Source organism: Phocoena sinus, chromosome 5 (assembly GCF_008692025.1).
Source record: "Phocoena sinus isolate mPhoSin1 chromosome 5, mPhoSin1.pri, whole genome shotgun sequence".
Lineage (NCBI taxonomy): Eukaryota > Metazoa > Chordata > Mammalia > Artiodactyla > Phocoenidae > Phocoena > Phocoena sinus.
The window spans coordinates 4,711,541-4,731,643 of record NC_045767.1 but is presented as its reverse complement, the minus strand read 5'-3'; the positions used below and the strand labels follow the sequence as shown (position 1 = coordinate 4,731,643).

The 20,103-nt window shown below is 36.5% G+C and overlaps 1 protein-coding gene across 3 annotated transcripts in view; it reads left to right on the top strand.

The window, feature by feature from the left end:
* NAA15 (N-alpha-acetyltransferase 15, NatA auxiliary subunit) overlaps nt 1-20,103 on the top strand; it is a 76,541-nt gene that overhangs the window by 22,430 nt on the left and 34,008 nt on the right. For all 3 annotated transcript variants that reach the window (XR_004350027.1, XM_032632744.1, XM_032632746.1), the window contains exons 2-9: nt 1,857-1,941; nt 4,235-4,339; nt 6,588-6,745; nt 11,957-12,091; nt 13,323-13,476; nt 16,876-16,995; nt 18,570-18,665; nt 18,823-18,929. Coding sequence is in view for 2 of the 3 variants with exons in the window: in XM_032632744.1 (XP_032488635.1) it covers nt 1,857-1,941; nt 4,235-4,339; nt 6,588-6,745; nt 11,957-12,091; nt 13,323-13,476; nt 16,876-16,995; nt 18,570-18,665; nt 18,823-18,929 (960 nt within the window). In the remaining variant the exon portion in view is untranslated. The remainder of the gene's footprint in view (nt 1-1,856; nt 1,942-4,234; nt 4,340-6,587; nt 6,746-11,956; nt 12,092-13,322; nt 13,477-16,875; nt 16,996-18,569; nt 18,666-18,822; nt 18,930-20,103) is intronic.

Sequence of the window (20,103 nt, the reverse complement as noted above, 5' to 3'; positions counted from 1 at the left end):
GTGGCACGCAGGATCTTCGTTGCAGCACGAATTTAGTTGCGGCATGCGAATTCTTAGTTGTGGCATGTGGGATCTAGTTTCCTGACCAGGGATCAAACTTGGGCGCCCTGCATTGGGAGCGTGGAGTCTTAGCCACTGGACCACCAGGGAAGTCCTTATAACAGTATTTCTTGATACATGAATTTTAGAGATTTGTTGACTTCTGTTTATGGAAAATGAGGACTTGGAACTTCATCATTCACACATTTGCTCATTTGTCTTTCTCTCTTTATACTTGTATCACAATATTTTGATAAACCAGTATTAAATATTTACATTTTAAAAACTATACATGTATTTTTTATTGTTGAGCCAAATATTACGCTAAGACCACTAAGACCACCACACTCTCTTATATAAGCCTTTATTTCTCCTGGAGTTAATACCTATCTTACTTATTCAGTTACCTGGTTCTCTATAGACCCATTGCTCATTTTCCCCAAATGTGCCTGTATTTCTGTCAGGTGTTTATAAATAAAATTTTCCATTTTTGTCCTTGATAGAAACCTATTCCATGGTTGCCTTTGGCATCCTGTTTTATTTTGGAGTGGTTGTTCTCTAGTTCTTTTTTCTGCATTAGATTACTTATTTACTAAGTCCCATGTTATCTTTTTTGTTTGTTTTGATTCCTTTTAATAGCTTCCTAAGGAATAGTGCAGAGAGATAAAATTTTAACTTTCTGAGAAGCTTTAAACTGTCATTTTACTTACATATACTTGATTGACAGTTCAGCTAGGTAAGGAATTCTGAATTTTGAAGGCTGTGTGTAGTTTTATAGCTTTTAGCAATATTCCATTGTTGCTTTGGAGTAAAAGTTCAGTGCTATTCTGATTACAGATCTTTTTTATGTGACTTGTTTTTTTCTCTCTGGAAGTTGTTTTTTTTTAATTAATTAATTTATTTTTGGCTGTGTTGGGTCTTCGTTGCTGCGCATGGGCTTTCTCTAGTTGCGGTGAGCGGGGGCTACTCTTCCTTGCGTTGCACGGGCTTCTTATTGTGGTGGCTTCTCTTGTTGCAGAGCACGGGCTCTAGGCGCGCAGGCTTCAGTAGTTGTGGCACGTGGGCTCTAGAGCTCAGGCTCAGTAGTTGTGGCACATGGGCTTAGTTGCTTTGCAGCATGTGGGATCTTCCTGGGCCAGGGCTCGAACCCTTGTCCCCTGCATTGGCAGGTGGATTCTTAACCACTGCGCCACCAGGGAAGCCCCTCTCTCTGGAAGTTTTTAAGGACCATTATTTCCAGGCTTTGAATTTTCATTATGGTGTGCCATTGTGTGGGTCTTTTTTTCCCCTTTGTTAATTTGCATGCACTTGTTTGTCCCTTGTGGCTTCAGAGACTTGTTTCCTTCAGCAAAAAATAAATGTTATTTTAAAATATAATTTCTACACCTTTCCTTTTTTTTCAGTTTTCACATTATTAACACTTGTTGGACCTTTTGGAGTAAGCTAATGATTTTCTTATTTTTTTCTAATGTATACTTTGTCCCTTTGTCTTGCTTTTACTTTCTGTATTTGAACCTTCCTTTTTCTTTTTCTTTTTTTTTTTTTAAATTTTGACTGCACAGTGAGGCTTGCAGTATCCAGTTCTCTGAGCAGGGATTGAACCCAGGTCACTGCAGTGAAACTGCCGAATCCTAACCACTAAGCCACCAGAGAACTCCCTGTATTTATTTTTTTAAACTGTGTTTTAGTGGGATTTAGGAGAATATGGAAATAACGTGATCATTTTGTTGTATTTAACAGAATCAAAAATTTAGCACCAAATTTAAAATTGTTTGCATTTCTTGCTAAACTTAAATTTTTCTCTTTTGTTTTGACAGAGATGTTATGAACATAAACAGTACAGAAATGGATTGAAATTCTGTAAACAAATCCTCTCTAACCCCAAATTTGCTGAGCATGGAGGTGAGTGTAAATACTGTACACTTGCTTGTAAGCATAATTAGGTAAGGCTTTGCTTACTTGTCTGGTTTCACTTATTTGGGTTCTGTTAATCCCAGCTGCCTAGACTGTTTTCCAGAGAGAATGGACCTTCTTATCCTTGACTCCTGTGAGATGTTTAATACTGATACTTTGAATTTATTGTCAAGAAAATGATAACACAATCTACTTCAGTTCTGATTTATTCCTATTTTGAATATTAGCACCATAGGAAAGGCAAAAGAACCTAGTAAGACAAATATACTAATTTAAGTTTAATAAATACGTTTATTTAAAATGTTACAAGAAAATTTTGCTTGAGAACTTTGGTTGAGCTAGATAAATTTTATTTCTTACAATAAACTTATTCAGAAAGTATCCATTTGGGTCTTTGCTCATGAACCAGCACCTTCTTATTTAGCATTGTATCTTAATTAGTTTTTCAAGATAGTCATGGTTAAGACATGATTTTGAAAGTTTACATAGCTTTTGCCTGTGTGAGGGTAGAAAATTGGACGGTGAAATGTTTGTAGGATAAACTTGTAAAGAAGCAAAGGAAAAATAAGCTTTCACAGGTCTGATTTGTAGTTAGGAAACATGGCTCTTTGTTAATTAATTTGATAATGTTCTCTTAGTATTGAAGAGGAAGAGAGCAATAGTTCCCTGTTAGCTATCTTTACTCTCATGTACTTTCACTATAGTGATAAAATTGTTTAAAGATGGAAAGCAGTGGGAATAAAGTATCTAAAATTTTCTCTCTCCATTTCCTTGTTGAAAAATAGTTTTGCTAGCCAGTTGGATATTAGGTTGTTTTATATTCATTCCAAAAGTATGCATAATGTAATGTAACTTTTAGTCGTATAATCACCATAGAGTTTCAGTACAGCAGAGTACCAACTTTCATTGTGTCTAAAATGCAATTTCCCTTCATACTTTAACATATCTGAAATCAGGTTGCATGTGAAGTGTCATAATTTAATTGAAAATACTTTTTAACAGTACATAAGTTATGATTTGTTCTAAACTTACTGACAACCTGGGTTTTCATTAATTAAGACACTTGAAGTTGTTTCTTGCAAGAATAGATTTTTACCTGTTTAACAACAAAGTGTTACTTTCTACAGTACCTTGCTAATTTGGCTACTTGCCAAATATATTTTGTTTGTTTGCTTCCTTTTTCTTTAAATTTATGCATGATTTATGATGATTTTGTACACATTTTTTTCCTTTTTTTTTTTTTGCTTCCATTTCTTTTTTTTTCTTCTTCTTTTTTTTTTTGTGGTACGCGGGCCTCTCACTGTTGTGGCCTCTCCCATTGTGGAGCACAGGCTCCGGACACGCAGGCTCAGCGGCCATGGCTCACGGGCCCAGCCGCTCCGCGGCATGCAGGATCTTCCCGGACCGGGGCACGAACCCGAGTCCCCTGCATCGGCAGGTGGACTCTCAACCACTGCGCCACCAGGGAATCCCGCTTCCATTTCTTTATCTATGTTTTACTATAAATGTTGACTTTTCCTTAGGATAATATGTTTAATCCTTATCTTTTATTCCTAATTAATTTTTCTATAAATTTTAAATTGTAGTCCTAAAAAACAAATTAATCATAATGAATATTTATATTCATTTGTGTTTCATAGAATATACATTGTGAAATTAGAAATATTGTTTTTCCCTTTCTGAAAATTAATATTTTCCTCAACTCTTTTTTAATCTGTGGATTGTGAATGACAGGTGTCTGACATCTTCTTTTACTTGTATATTTAATAGTAATCCCAAATAACCATTTTAAAATAAATTTATGAAAACCAGAAATGTAATTTATGTGTATATTTAAATAGTTGAACAGTGAATTTAACCTTTATGTAACTTGGGTTCACAGAGATAGTCTGTTTCAAGATAAAGTTTTTCATACTTTAAAGGAGCAATTTAATAAGGTCATGGAATTCCCCTGAACAGTAGGAAAATCATTCTATCTTGTTGGCATATGGATTACCAGATATTTATGCATTTTTGTATCTTTTTATCTAAAAAAAAAAAATCTAGGGAGGCCTACAGTATAGAAATGTGTAGTTACTTCATTTGTCAATTTAACAAATATTTTAATTCTGTAAAAACCTGGACATTTTCCCAGGAATCTCCTTGAAGTTTTAAATATTAAGGATAATGTAACATTTGTTTTTGAGATTATGGTTACCGTTTTTGTTGTTGTTAGTTATCTTTAAATTCTTTTTCTTTTTTTCTTCCTTTTCTTTTTTTTCCTTTTTTTTTTTTTAAATAGAAACCCTGGCTATGAAAGGATTAACATTGAACTGTTTGGGAAAAAAGGAAGAAGCTTATGAATTGGTTCGTAGAGGTTTGAGAAATGACTTGAAGAGTCATGTGTGTATCCTTTTTGTATATTTAAGGGTTGGATTGTGGTGTCTTGAGCTAAGGCAGCAATTTGGGAGTCAGAAGTTTTAGATGTCTCTTACTGTGTAACTCCTGAGGAGATGGTTCTTTCTTCAGTTGAATAATGGCAGCTGCCTTCATTCAGGAAACATTTTTATATACCTGCCATGTTCTACTGTTGTATCTAGTCACAGATAAATGGGACTTGCCTTTTAAAATATCTATGAAAGCTCTCCCCACACTTAAAAAAAGAGGTACCCTGCAGATTTCATCATAGCATGAATTTAGAGAAGGATGTACAATAAGGAGTATTAGAAGACAGTATAGTATACTGATTGAGAGCCCAGGGTTTGGAGTGTGCTTCACTTTGGTTTGAGTCTCAGCTCAGCTTCTTTCTAACTGTGATCTTGGGGCTTAGTTTCCTTATGTGTTAAATGAGAATACTCATACCCACTTCACTGTGGTGGTGTAAAGATTTAATAATGCTTAACATAGTCCCTGATGATGCTGTACTGTATGAGGTGAATTTCATTTTATTTTATTTTATTTTATTAAGGGAAGTGTGAGAATAGGATCAAGTACAAATGTCTGAGGGAAGACAGAAAAAATTGTGGGTTACTGTTTTTTAAATAGTTTTGGACAAATATTTCTTTACTCATTTTGTTGGCTAACACAATGAAGTGCTGACACACTTAGCAAATTTTCAAGTGTTAGTCTGGAATAATACAGACTAAGAAAAGATATGGATTTTGCTGTCGAAGATCTTACAGTCTAGTGAAGGAAGATACTTGGTAGAAGCTTAACACTTCTGAGTATTACATAAAATGTTATAATTTGTTCAACAATTACCACTAATCCAGTAAAGCAGAAGTGAGTTGAGAGTAACCAGAAACTGAAAAGGTAAGCAAAGGATTAATTAATAAGATCTTGTAGATATCTTTTCATCATTTTAATGTTGGTGCAGTGTTCTGTATGTACTTGCCATGCTTTATTTAACTGGGTTCCTCTTGATGAACATGAATTTCTTAAAATTTTTAGCAGTGTTAAACTCCTTGAGGATAGATTTTTAGAAGAAGAAGATTCAAGGCAGTTAAAAGGTGTTGCAGTGCTCAAGAGAGTTGATCAAGTCCTGAAATGGGGGTGCGGGGAATAGGAAGGTAGGTAATGGGTGCCAGATTATGAAGGGTAGTGTATCTCAGGCTTTTTAAAACCATGTTCCAACCAACTGAGAAGATTTGTTAACCTTTACTTCGTCATTTGCATTATGAAAATGAAGACTATTTTTCAAATAAAATTTATAACATTATATATGTATTTTCAGTTATACATGTCACCCTAGAAATTCTGTATTTACTGACTGTTAAGGAGTGTAGAAGTTGTTAGATTGAAAAGTTGGAATCTGATCTGAGAGAGAAACATTACTCATTTCTGGAAAGGGAAGTAGACTTTTTTCTTTTGATTGTGTGTGTTTTAAAAGGTTACTCTGGCAGATGAGAGTAAAAGCAGAGAGACTGAAGGCAGGAGGATGGGTGACTTGCAGTAATCAAAATCTAAAGTGAAAAAGACCTGTTTTAGGGGAGTGAGATTATTTACATATTTTCCCCCTTTGTAGCATAGTTTTACAACCTACTGTAATTTTGCTTACTTATCTGTATCCCTTACTAGACTTGAAGTTCTTTGAATAGGAGACTGTACGTTTTGGCCACCTGCACCCTAAATTTAAGTGGTTGATTTTTAGGAACTTTATACTGCGCTAAGGGTCTGTCCCAAGCACCTTGTTAGCTAAGGAAAAGAAAATACACTTGATTTAAAACAATTACATGTCATGGATACCCATTCCCTCTTTTTCCTTTTAAAAGTAAAAATAATTCTTAATATTTATTGAGCATTTATTTTTGTGCAAGCCAGTGAACACTTTATATGTTATTCCATTTTGTCACCAAACTGCTGTGCTTTGCTGTATAGACTTTCTATTTATTTATATTTTATAATTGAGGAAACATAAGATTAAATTAACTTGTTTAAGGTCACAGAGCTAATAAGCCAGGCTGGACCTGTTTTCTCTGGCTCGAAGAGCTGTGCTTTTTTTCCCCACTGTATCAAACTACCTTCTGTCTTTATATTCTCTCTGGTTTTTAAGCTTGTAATTTTATAAATAGATGTAGTTTTCTGAGTTTCATAGAGAATATTATTGGAACTTTATTTCTTGACCTGGAGGTTGTATCCTTAACTAAATCCTTTAGGTTGGCATGTTTATGGCCTTCTCCAGAGGTCAGATAAGAAATATGATGAAGCCATTAAGTGTTACAGAAATGCGCTAAAATGGGATAAAGACAATCTTCAAATCTTAAGGGACCTTTCTTTACTACAGATTCAAATGCGAGATCTTGAGGGTTACAGGGTAAGTAGAGAATTTTTTTATTCTAAGGAAGAAATATTGTTTAAATATTTAAAACTCTTTTTGAGTACTTTCTGATAACAAGTTTTCCATTAAAAAAATTTTTAATTGAATCTTGCTCTCTTCTCCCAGTGGTGATTGTGTTTATGACTGGACTAATCAGATTTAAAAATTATTTTACTATGAGGCAGAGTTGGATTACTGTATAAGATTGAGTTAATCAATTCAGTGAAAAATTAACATTTTTATATATATATATTGTTTGTTTGTTTATTCTTTTTACCTCCATAGAGACTAATATTCTGTCTTAGTAGCTACATTGTGTGTGCGGGGGGTTGGGGGCTTCCTTCCAGTTTTATTCAAATATAATTGACATACAGCACTGTATAAGTTTAAGGTGTACAGCATAATGATTTTGTTTACATGAAATGTTACCACACTGTTTAGTAAGCATTCATCATCTTATATAGATACAAAGTAATAGAAGAAGGAAAAATTATATTTGTTCCTGGTGCTGAGAACTATTAGGGTTTACTTTTGTAACAGTTTCCACATATATCATACAGAAGTGTTAATTATATTAATCATATTGTACATTACACCCCTAGTACTTAATTTATCTTACAATTGGATGTGTGTGCCTTTGACCACCTTCATTTAATACCTTGTACTCCCCACCGCACTCCCATTCCCACCTCTGGTAACCACAAATCTGATTTCTTTTTCTCTGAGTTTGGTTGGTTGGTTGGAGTTTTTGAAGTTTAATTACCCTATGATGCTATATTAGTTCCTGGTGCACAACATAGTGTTCTATATTTTTCTGCATTACAAAATGATCACCACTGTAGCTATATTTTAACGCTTGAATCAGTCAATTAAATCAGATTTATTTAGTCCCTCTTTTTTTTTTTATTTTTCCATGTAGTACCTGTTGAGTTGTCTTCTATAGATCTTACCTCAGTTGTTGGGCACTGTATTTAAAAAAAGTGGGTTTTTTCCTTTGTACTATTTTTTTTTAATTTAATTTTATTTATTTTTTTATACAGCAGGTTCTTATTAGTAATCAATTTTATACACATCAATGTCTACATGTCAATCCCAATTGCCCAATTCAGCACACCACCATCCCCACCCCCCCACGGCTTTCCCCCCTTGGTGTCCATACATTTGTTCTCTACATCTGTGTCTCAACCTCTGCCCTGCAAACCGGTTCATCTGTACCATTTTTCTAGGTGCCACATACATGCATTAATATACCATATTTGTTTTTCTCGTTCTGACTTACTTCACTCTGTATGACAGTCTCTAGATCCATCCACGTCTCAACAAATGACTCAATTTCATTCCTTTTCATGGCTGAGTAATATTCCATTGTATATACGTACCACAACTTCTTTATCCATTTGTCTGTCGATGGGCATTTAGGTTGCTTCCACGACCTGGCTATTGTAAATAGTGCTGCAGTGAATATTGGGGGGCATGTGTCTTTTTGAATTATGGTTTTCTCTGGGTATATGCCCAGTAGTGGGATTGTTGGATCATACAGTAATTCTATTTTTAGTTTTTTAAGGAACCTCCATACTGTTCTCCATAGTGGCTGTATCAGTTTACATTCCCACCAACAGTGCAAGAGGGTTCCCTTTTCTCCACACCCTCTCCAGCATTTGTTGTCTGTAGATTTTCTGATGATGCCCATTCTGACTGGTGTGAGGAGATACCTCATTGTAGTTTTGATTTGCATTTCTCTAATAATTAGTGATGTTGAGCAGCCTTTCATGTGCTTCTTGGCCATCTGTATGTCTTTGGAGAAATGTCTATTTGGGTCTTCTGCCCATTTTTGGATTGGGTTGTTTGTTTCTTTAATATTGAGCTGCATGAGCTGTTTATATATTTTGGAGATTAATCCTTTATCCGTTGATGCGTTTGCAGATATTTTCTCCCATTCTGAGGGTTGTTTTTCGTCTTGTCTATGGTTTCCTTTGCTGTGCAAAAGCTTTTAAGTTTCATTAGGTCCCATTTGTTTATTTTTGTTTTTATTTCCATTACTCTAGGAGGTGGATCAAAAAAGATCTTGCTGTGATTTATGTCAAAGAGTGTTCTTCCTATGTTTTCCTCTAAGAGTTTTATAGTGTCCGGTCTTACATTTAGGTGTCTAATCCATTTTGAGTTTATTTTTGTGTATGGTGTTAGGGAGTGTTCTAATTTCATTCTTTTACATGTAGCTGTCCAGTTTTCCCAGCACCACTTATTTTTTAACTCTTTTTTTTTTTTTTTTTTTTGCGGTATATGGGCCTCTCACTGTTGTGGCCTCTCCCGTTGCGGAGCACAGGCTCCGGACGCGCAGGCTCAGTGGCCATGGCTCACGGGCCCAGCCGCTCCGCGGCATGTGGGATCTTCCCGGATCGGGATACGAACCCGTGTCCCCTGCATCGGCAGGCGGACTCCCAACCACTGCGCCACCAGGGAAGCCCTCCAGTACCACTTATTGAAGAGACTGTCTTTTCTCCATTGTATATCCTTGCCTCCTTTGTCACAGATTAGTTGACCATAGGTGCATGGGTTTATCTCTGGGCTTTCTATTTTGTTCCATTGATCTATTTTTCTGTTTTTGTGCTAGTACCATATTGTCTTGATTACTGTAGCTTTGTAGTATAGTCTGAAGTCAGGGAGTCTGATTTCTCCAGCTCCGTTTTTTCCCCTCAAGACTGCTTTGGCTATTCGGGGTCTTTTGTGTCTCCATATAAACTTTAAGGTTTTTTGTTCTAGTTCTGTAAAAAAAGCCATTGGTAATTTGATAGGGATTGTACTGAATCTCTAGATTGCTTTGGGTAGTATAGTCATTTTCACAGTATTGATTCTTCCAATCCAAGAACATGGTATATCTCTCCATCTGTTGGTATCATCTTTAATTTCTTTCATCAGTGTCTTACAGTTTTCTGCATACAGGTCTTTTGTCTCCTGTATGTAGGTAGGTTTAATCCTAGGTATTTTATTCTTTTTGTTGCAATGGTAAATGGGAGTGTTTCCTTAATTTCTCTTTCAGATTTATCATTATTAGTGTATAGGAATGCAAGAGATTTCTGTGCATTAATTTTGTATCCTGCAACTTTACCAAATTCATTGATTAGTAGTTTTTTGGTAGCATCTTTAGGATTCTCTATGTATAGTATCATGTCACCTGCAAACAGTGACAGCTTTACTTCTTCTTTTCCAATTTGTATTCCTTTTATTTCTTTTTCTTCTCTGATTGCCGTGGCTAGGACTTCCAAAACTGTGTTGAATAAGAGTGGTGAGAGCGGACATCCTTGTCTTGTTCCTGATCTTAGAGGAAATGCTTTCAGTTTTTCACCATTGAGAATGATGTTTGCTGTGGGTTTGTCATATGTGGCCTTTATTATGTTGAGGTAGGTGCCCTCTATGCCCATTTTCTGGAGAGTTTTTATCATAAATGGGTGTTGAATCTTGTCAGAAGCTTTTTCTGCATCTGTTGAGATAATCATATGGTTTTTATTCTTCAATTTGTTAATATGGTGTATCACATTGATTGATTTGCGTATATTGAAGAATCCTTGCATCCCTGGGATAAATCTCACTTGATCATGGTGTATGGTCCCTTTAATGTGTTGGATTCTGTTCGCTAGTATTTTGTTGAGGATTTTTGCATCTATATTCATCAGTGATATTGGTCTGTAATTCTCTTTTTTTGTAGTATCTTTGTCTGGTTTTGGTATCAGGGTGATGGTGGCCTCATAGAATGAGTTTGGGAGTGTTCCTTCCTCTGCAATTTTTGGGAAGAGTTTGAGAAGGATGGGTGTTAGCTCTTCTCTAAATGTTTGATAGAATTCACCTGTGAAGCCATCTGGTCCTGGACTTTTGTTTGTCGGAAAATGTTTTTATTTTTTTTTTTTACGGTACGCGTCTCAGTGTTGTGGCTTCTCCTGTTGCGGAGCACAGGCTCCAGACGCACAGGCTCAGCGGCCATGGCTCACGCGCCCAGCTGCTCCACGGCATGTGGTATCTTCCTGGACTGGGGCACGACCCTGTGTCCCCTGCATCGGCAGGTGGCCTCTCAACCACTGCACCACCAGGGAAGCCCTGTCGGAAGATTTTTAATCACAGTTTCAATTTCATTACTTGTGGTTGGTCTGTTCATATTTTCTATTTCTTCCTGGTTCAGTCTTGGAAGGATATACCTTTCTAAGAATTTGTCCATTTCTTCCAGGTTGTCCATTTTGTTGGCATAGAGTTGCTTGTAGTAGTCTCTTAGGATGCTTTGTATTTCTGAGGTGTCTGTTGTAACGTCTCCTTTTTCATTTCTGATTTTATTGATTTGAGTCCTCTCTCTCTTTTTCTTGATGAGTCTGGCTAATCAATTTTGTTTATCTTCTCAAAGAACCAGCTTTTAGTTTTATTGATCTTTGCTATTGTTTTCTTTGTTTCTATTTCATTTGTTTCTGCTCTGATCTTTATCATTTCTTTCCTTCTGCTAACTTTGGGTTTTGTTTGTTCTTCTTTCTCTAGTTCCTTTAGGTGTAAGGTTAGATCGTTTATTTGAGATTTTTCTTGTTTCTTGAGGTAGGCTTGTATTGCTATAAACTTCCCTCTTAGAACTGCTTTTGCTGCATCCCATAGGTTTTGGGGTTTTTTTTAACATCTTTATTGGAGTGTAATTGCTTTACAGTGGTGTGTTAGCTTCTGCTGTATGACAAAGTGAATCAGCTATACATATACATATATCCCCATATCTCCTCCCTCTTGAGTCTCCCTCCCACCCTCCCTATCCCACCCTTCTAGGTGGTCACAAAGCACCGAGCTTATCTCCCTGTGCTATGCAGCTGCTTCCCACTAGCTATCTATTTTACATTTGGTAGTGTATATATGTCCATGCCAACTCTCTCACTTCGTCCCAGCTTACCCTTCCCCCTCCCCATGTCCTCTTTTCTTAGAGTAAGTAGATCAGTAAGTAATAAAGGGTACCAGGTCTTAACCTTTTAAAAAATTACAAGATTATCTTGGAAGTTTCATTGTGCTTCTTAAGAAATACGTTTTTGCTTCTGTAAAGCTACACAATATAGATGTTTGAAAGTATTTTCTGTTATGCTTTCCATCCTTGTGTTACAGATTGCTCAGAGTTTTGGGGTAAATGAACATCATCTTTCTAAGAAGCATTTACTTTCATTGTAAAACTAACAAGTGTTTTTTCCCCTCTTAAAGGAAACGAGATATCAATTACTCCAGCTTCGACCTGCACAGAGAGCATCGTGGATTGGTTATGCTATTGCTTACCATTTATTAGAAGATTATGAAATGGCAGCAAAGATTTTAGAAGAATTTAGGAAAACACAACAGGTAACAACCAGAAGTCATACCTAGTAAACTAGGTCTTATTCTTAATATAGCTAAAAGAAGTGTATAGAGCCTTACTAACCTTTTGTTTGAAATAGTTTCAAACTTACAGAAAAGTTGCAAGGAGAGTACAAAGAACTCCATATAGAAGTTCACTCACATTAACTAATTGTTAATATTTGATACATTTATTTACAGTCTCTGTATTTACTTAGCTATTTAGTTTTTTTCCTGAAACATTTGAGAGTAATTGTAGATACCATGCTCTTTTACTCCTAAGTGCTTCAGTGTGGTATTTCCTAAGAATAACTTTATAGTTGTCAAATGTATACATACTGCTGTATAGATTATCAAAAAATTAGGAAATTTAACATTGATAGACTGTTATTATCTAATCCACAATGCATATTCAAAATTTACTAATCGACCTGTTTATATCCTTTCTAGGACTTTTTTTTCCATTTCAGGATCCAGTTTAGAATCATAACTTACATTTAGTTGTCATTTTCTCTTCATTCTCTTTTAATCTGGAAGTTTCAAAGGCTTTCTCTGTATTTCATGACATTGGTAGTTTTGAAGAGTCATGGCAGTGCTTTTGTAGAACGTCCATCAATTTGGATTTATTTGATGTTTCCTCATTATTAGATATTGTTATGCACTTTTGGCAGGAAACTACAGAAGTGATTTAAAGCCCTTCTTAGTCTACCACATTGAGTCACATGGTGTCTGTTCCGTTTGATTACTTGGTTAAGGTGGTGTCTGCCAGGTTTCTTCACTATAAACTTGTTATTTTTTTCTCTTTGTATTTAATAAACAATTTGAGACTTTATGAATAGTCTGTTCCTCATCAAACTTTCACCACTAGTTTTAGCATTCATTGATTATGATTCTTGCCTGAGTCAACTGTTCCTATGATAGTCTCAAAATGGTGATTTTTCTGTCTTATTCCTTCTAGATTTATTTGACATTCTATTCTTAAGTAAGAGCTTTCCTTTCTCCCCTATTTATTTATTATATGTAAGGACTTAATGGATTATTTTATTCAGTGGGTTATAAGTTAATATTGATATTATTTACTTAGTTGCTCCCTAGAAAGATATTTAGGAATTTTAAAAAATGAATTTTGTTCATCATATATTATCCTTTGACTTTTTATATGTATTTGAGTGTGTGAACAATTTTCTAATATGAAAACAAAATTCTTACTGTTAGTATTCCTTATATCCATATATAGACATCCCCTGATAAAGTGGATTATGAATATAGTGAACTCCTTTTATATCAGAATCAAGTTCTTCGGGAAGCAGGTCTCTATAGAGAAGCTCTGGAACATCTTTGTACCTATGAAAAGCAGATTTGTGATAAACTTGCTGTAGAAGAAACCAAAGGTATTTTTTTTAAAGAGTGTAATTTATTCTGGTATTTAATTATGACAAAGAGCAAAACTGAAAAATCTAGTTGCTACTGATAGTCGCATATAACACAACTTCTTGATTTGATGTCAAAATCTATTTCTTACTCATGCACTTTGAATAATTTGTAATGTGGGAAAATACACATTCAAACAATGGATATTGTTATAGGGAAAATTTATGTGAACAATAAATCATTGAATGAAGTGACTCAGTACAATATTTTCTCTTTAAGTATCTTTGATCTGAAAATGCTGTAGAGTTTGATTAAGACACTGGAGGCAATTGCTCAATTTTATGAGACAGAGGATTTTCTTAGAAACTGCTTATTGGCAAAACCGGATGTGTACAACACATTTCTTTATTGTCAGTAATATATATTGATAAATCAGTCTTTACTAAAGTGCTTATGGGACATTCCTAGGGTTCTTTATGGTTTATCTGAATGTCTCTCTGAACATAGAACATGAATTGAAACCAGAGATTCGGGTTTATATGTGTGGATTAGGGTAGGAGGATGGGTAGATCCTTAAATAAAGATCTCCAGTTCTGCCGTTTATTAGAGGGTTGAGAAGGAGTCTTTGTAGTTTTAAAAGTTGAGGAACTGATTATGGAAAGTGAAAAAAAAATAACAAGTAATTGAGAATATGAGTACTTCCTAAGAATTGCCATCTGAAATATGCCTTTACCTTTGTGACACCAGGCGACTGAAGTTCGTTGGTTTCAGATTTCTTTGGCTTCCCTTGAAGCTGAACACTAGAAGGTGTGGTATCTGTGCGGAGCGGGTATAGCCACCATTTGCTTGATGAACTTTTCAGCAGAGGATAATGCTGCTGGCAAGAAAGGAACGGAAGTCTAAGGCGTCTGGAGCTCATTTGTGAGCTGTGGACCCAAGACAGCCCTCTCGCACTTAGTTGATCATCCCTTAGCAGTCTGTTAGTTATAAAGGAGGAGGTTTCTGACTTACTGGAAAGATCACGAGGTTGAGAAAACTAGTTTGAATTCCTTCATTGGCTACTAACCAGCTATATGATGAGGGGCAAGACTTGAGCCTCAGTTTCTTTACGGAAATATGTGACATTGTTCAAAATACTCTTAAGTACATTGTTTTGTTTTATTATTTTTATAACTTTCTTAGTGAGGAAGAATGACAGCTCAAGCTGAGGACTCAGAATTGACCCATGGATTTAGCAGTTTGGAAGTTACTGATGACCTTAACAAAAAAACGTTCTGAACATTTGGAAGGAGGGTAGTAAAAGCCCAAACAGATCAAGTAGATTTAAATGAGACTTAAGTAGAGGAATTGAAGATAGCATGCATAAATGATGCATGCAAGTAGTTTTGCTGTATAGGAAACACCTACAGGGTAGTGGTAGATGGAATGGGTTATAGGATCAAAAGAAGATTTTTACAGCATTTGCTTATGCTCACTGGATAATGAGACAGAATATGCAGTACAGTAGAGGGTGTGTGATCTAGTGGGTAAGTTGAAAGGTTAGGCTTAGATAGCAGAATGAATAGTTCATCCCCAGTAATGAGAGATGGTAGAGTGTATGGGCAAGCAGGTGTGTCGATGTAGTGGGTATTTGGGAGTTCTCTTCTAGTTGCTTCCATTTTCTCAGTGAAATAGGAAACAGAGCCATCAGTTCGTTCCACATAATATGTTTTGATATTTCCAGTGAATCAGGTACTGGGGACAGGGTATATAAAGAGAATAGAAGAGAACTAAGAGTAGAGTCATCAATCGTCGGATATTCCAGTAATAAAAGGCATTGATGTTAGTGGTGGGTAGTCAGGATAATTTAGGAATTTCCTGGCGTGGGTGAGTGGGCATAGTTAGGCAGAAAGTTTCATTAATTAATGAATGGTTAATTCTTATACCATCAGTTTCTTCTCCAAGGGAAAGGTGGGTAAAGATTACGGGAAGGAAATGTGGATGGGTGTATCATAGGGGAGAAAAGTTGCAGAATATTATTTATGTTTTTAGTGAAGTAGGCTTTTGGTTAGTGTAGAGCTGACCGTTAACTTTGGCGCTGTTGACATTTTGGGACCAAGGTGTTGGAGGTGGAAGTCTCCTGTATGTTGCGTTACGTTTAGCAGCATTGGTAGCTTCTACCTATCAGATGCCATAGCACCTTCTCCCCTTACTGTGACACCAAAAATGTCTCCAGATCTTGCTAAATGTCTCATGGATGGCAAAAATGCACCTGGGTGAGAACCACTGAGGGTATAAACATTAAGAATATGGGCTCATTTAGCCAAATTGCTTGGGTTCAGATCCTGACTCTTAACAGTTAACTATCTGAAAGACCCTTGACAAGTTTACTTATGTTCTCTGCTGTAAAATGACACAAATAATAGTAACCTATCTCATAGAGCTTTGAGAACTGAATTAAGTAATGCAAGTGAAACATTTAAAAGTCACTTTCACTCTCAGTAAGTGTTCATTTTTATTATCTGATAATAGAAAGGGTGCAAGGGTGAAGTCCTGGTTTGAAAATAATACCTTTGGTGAATAGGAGCCCATTAAGGTAGGGAAAAGGATTCCCGAGCAGTGTTTGAGGCTTGTGTGAGTTTGGAGCTCATACATTTCTAGTGAAACCAGTGCCTCAGTCCATTCATCTGCTGACTTCTTTTATGCGAAGGTGTACAGCAAGCAAGCAATCGGGGTGATCCAGGCCTTCAAATTGGTAAATGAGGGAGCCTAGGTTTTGAGATTAGTTTTCATATTTGGGGCTGCTAATGTCATTCAGGGATGAGATTGGTCATGCAACCCAGAGAAGACAAGCAGTGAGCCTTACACGTTGCTGAAAGGCGTGAAGAAAAGGGAACGGTTTTCCTCTAGGGTTGGAGGGTTGGATTAGTGAGACAAGAAGAAGAAAGTCAAGATAGTTAAGTTTAAAGCAAGATGCATATTTGGTAGTTGGAAGAGAGAAAAAACAGTAGTGGGAAGAGACAATGTGGCCATGCTTATGGGCTGCTAGAGCACAGTCGTTTCTAGTTGATTAGGGCATCATAAGGTTAGGGTATTGGATTGGGGCATTAATTTGGATTTTGAAATTGTCCATACGTTGTCAGGAATACTTGAGTAGTAGATGATGGCTTGGTGACTGTGTTCAGTGACCTCGAGAGAGTAGCCTGGAGTTAGAAAAATACCTGAATAAAGTGAGGATGTGAAGAGGATGGCATTTCTACACATGAACTTTCAGAAAGGAGGGACAATAAAGTAACATGGTAAATAGTCTTGTTGAAGGGAATTGAGAACTCAGGAGGATACCAAATCTACCCACTTCCCAATATTGAAGAGGTTTTAAGAGAAAGTTTGAGGAAAACTTAAAGTTACAATCAGAAGATACTTAATTTGTTTTTTATTAGGGGAACTTCTGTTGCAATTATGTCGTTTGGAAGATGCAGCTGATGTTTACAGAGGATTACAAGAGAGAAATCCTGAAAACTGGGCCTATTACAAAGGCTTGGAAAAGGCACTCAAACCAGGTAGCATTGGTTAGAACTTACTCTCTAAGTTTTAATTGCTTCTTTTGTTAATATATATTGTGTTAACTCAGTGAAAATCATAACTAGAAGAACTGGTTAAGAATTGGTTCAGGGACTTCCTTGCTGGTCCAGTGGGTAAGACTCTGCACTCCCAATGCAGGGGGCCCGGGTTCAATCCCTGTTCGGGGAACTAGATGCTACATGCATGCCACAACTAAGAAGTCCGCATGCTACAACTAAACATGCCTCAGCGAAGATCCCATGTGCCTCAACTAAGATCTGGCACAGCCTAAATAAATAAATAAATATTTTTAAAAGAGAAAGGTTAACAGGAGAAAAACTAATTAAAAAAAAGAATTGGTTCAAAATCTGAATATAGAAGTACATTTGTGAACTTCCATTTAATATGGTAAACTAAGTGTTTTCTGAAACCTCTCTTCTACTACAAATTCAAAGAAAGTTGTGAAAATAATTTTAGAAACAAGTTTGAAAAATTTACAAATGCATAGCAGCATCAGTAACATGAAAGGGAAAAGTAGAAATGGAGATGTCTCCCCAAAGGAAAGACTTCTCTGATAACCTGTGGCTATAGCAGAGTGGCCTGCCAGGGGCAAGTGAATGTTGCCAAGCTGAAAGGGAAGCACTGTTTCCTATGTGGGAAGAAGGACTCAAATAAACTTGGTCCAGAGACACTCTTCTCCCCAACCATTCTCTCCCATGAATAGGACCTGCTTGTGAGGACAAACCCAGAAACATGTCATCTACAAAAAGGCAGAGTCTTTAGCCAGGATGATCTAATTTGAAGCGAAGTTTCCCACAAGACTGATAGTGAACTATTCCTGGTACATTGATAAATGTGAGAGAAACCTTGTACAAAGAATGTCATCCTCTGTAGTAACACCAGCATTGGAAAGGTAATCATCAGTGCCAGCCAAAGGGAGAGTAGAGATCATAGAGAAGCCTAAGATGGAGAGAGGCAATGAAATAATGCACAGTTCAGAGAACGTGCCTGTTAGGAATCTGGGAAATGCAAAACATACTTCTTGATGTGACATGAAAATCTTAATAGATTAAACATAAGGGGCCACAGCTGAGGAAAATTAGTGAAGTGAAAGATTGAACAAGGAAAGTTCTTACCTGAGAGTAAAAGAAAATATAAAAGAAATCTGGAGAAATGGAAGATAGAGGATAAATCCAGAAGCTCCAAGATAAATCAAAGGAGAGGAGTTAGAGGAGAGGCTGAAAAGAATACTGGAGAAGCTGTAGGTGGAAACATAATAACCGAGCCTTTCTTGGAACTACAGTAGAGCAGGCAGATTTTGAAAGGCCACCTAAAGCAGAGCAGGATAAGGGAAATTATGTATTTTATATGATTATAGATTAAAATATGAAAATATTAGAAGTATTCTAAAATGATTGTTGATATATTTAGGTGGTTAGATTATGAATAATTTTTCCCATGTTCAAATTTTCTGTTTAATATGGTAATTTTTATATATTTTCAGAAATTTGTAATTTTCTAGAAAAATATATGTTTTAATTACATTTAATTAAATATATGTTTTGATTTGCAGCTAATATGTTAGAACGACTAAAAATTTATGAGGAGGCCTGGACTAAGTATCCCAGGGGATTGGTGCCAAGAAGACTGCCATTAAACTTTTTATCTGGTAAGTGAGAATAATTGTGAAGGAATGAAAATGGTGTGATGATATACAGTATCTTTCCTTGGTTTTAAATATATGAGTATGCATGTTAAGGTTTTAACGTATGCATTTTTAGAGTTGTCTGGGTACATGTAAGTCAACAGGATTTTTTTCTTCCAAGGTGAGAAGTTTAAAGAATGTTTGGATAAGTTCCTAAGGATGAACTTCAGCAAGGGTTGTCCACCAGTCTTCAATACTTTGAGGTCTCTATACAAAGATAAAGAAAAGGTAAAGCAAAATACAATGGTCTGGTTTGGTTTTGTGTTTTGACTATCATTTCTTTGCTCAGTATTTGGAATAATTGGTTCTTGGCTACCTGTGCACATAGTATACACAGTGTGATCTGCGAACAGTCTTCCTAGCTTGCAGTTTAAATGCTTCTGTGCCTCATTTCCTTTTCCTCCTCTGCTCTCTAGCTGAATAAATTACTGCTCATTTGTTCTGTCTTTTGTTTCTGATATGTACTTTTTAATGAGTGGGTACAGGGATGAAAAGTTGGTAAGGTAGTGATTTCTTCAATATTTTCTCTAATTCCTGCTCATGGGGAAACCCGGAAGTAATTTTTTTTTTCTTTTGAACTAAGTTGAAGCTTAGTAATCTTTCTCCTTTTTTTTTTTTTTTTGCGTTACGCGGGCCTCTCAATGCTGTGGCCTCTCCCGCCGCGGAGCACAGGCTCCGGACGCGCAGGCCCAGCGGCCATGGCTCACGGGCCCAGCCGCTCCGCGGCATGTGGGATCTTCCCGGACCGGGGCACGAACCCGCGTCCCCTGCATTGGCAGGCGGACTCTCAACCACTGCGCCACCAGGGAAGCCCAATCTTTCTCCTTTTTATGTGGTAGAAAAAAAAATTCTGTCAGAAGAGTTTGTTTGCTGTCCCAGTAAGTCACTCTTTCAGCTACGTATTACAATATTCAAAACGCTGGTTAAAGGGTGTCCTAATCTTTTTTCTTTGGCCGCACTGCATGGCATGGGATATCTTGGTTCCCCAACCAGGGATCGAACCCATGCCCCCTGCAGTGGAAGCGTGGATTCTTATCCACTGGACCCCCAGGGAAGTCCCAAGGGTGTTTTAATCTTGATTTAGATTATTTTGTTTATAAGTACAGTGGCATCAGACATGTTGGCTGGGTTTAAAAAAAAAACACCTTAAAGGTGGGAAAGATTAAATGTGCTAAACATTTAAACCTAAAGCATATAAAGGGCACTTATTCTGACAGTCTTTTGTTGAAAGGTCCAAGATATGGGCTTTATTGATGACTGTTTCACCTTTTTTCCCCCTTGATTAAATCACATTGATAGAATATGGTATTTTACTTCTAGTTTTGGTACAGTGAGAACGTGATGCTTGTGAAGCAATCGTGATTGTAGAATCATATATATTGTTACGAGTTTTCCCTTTATG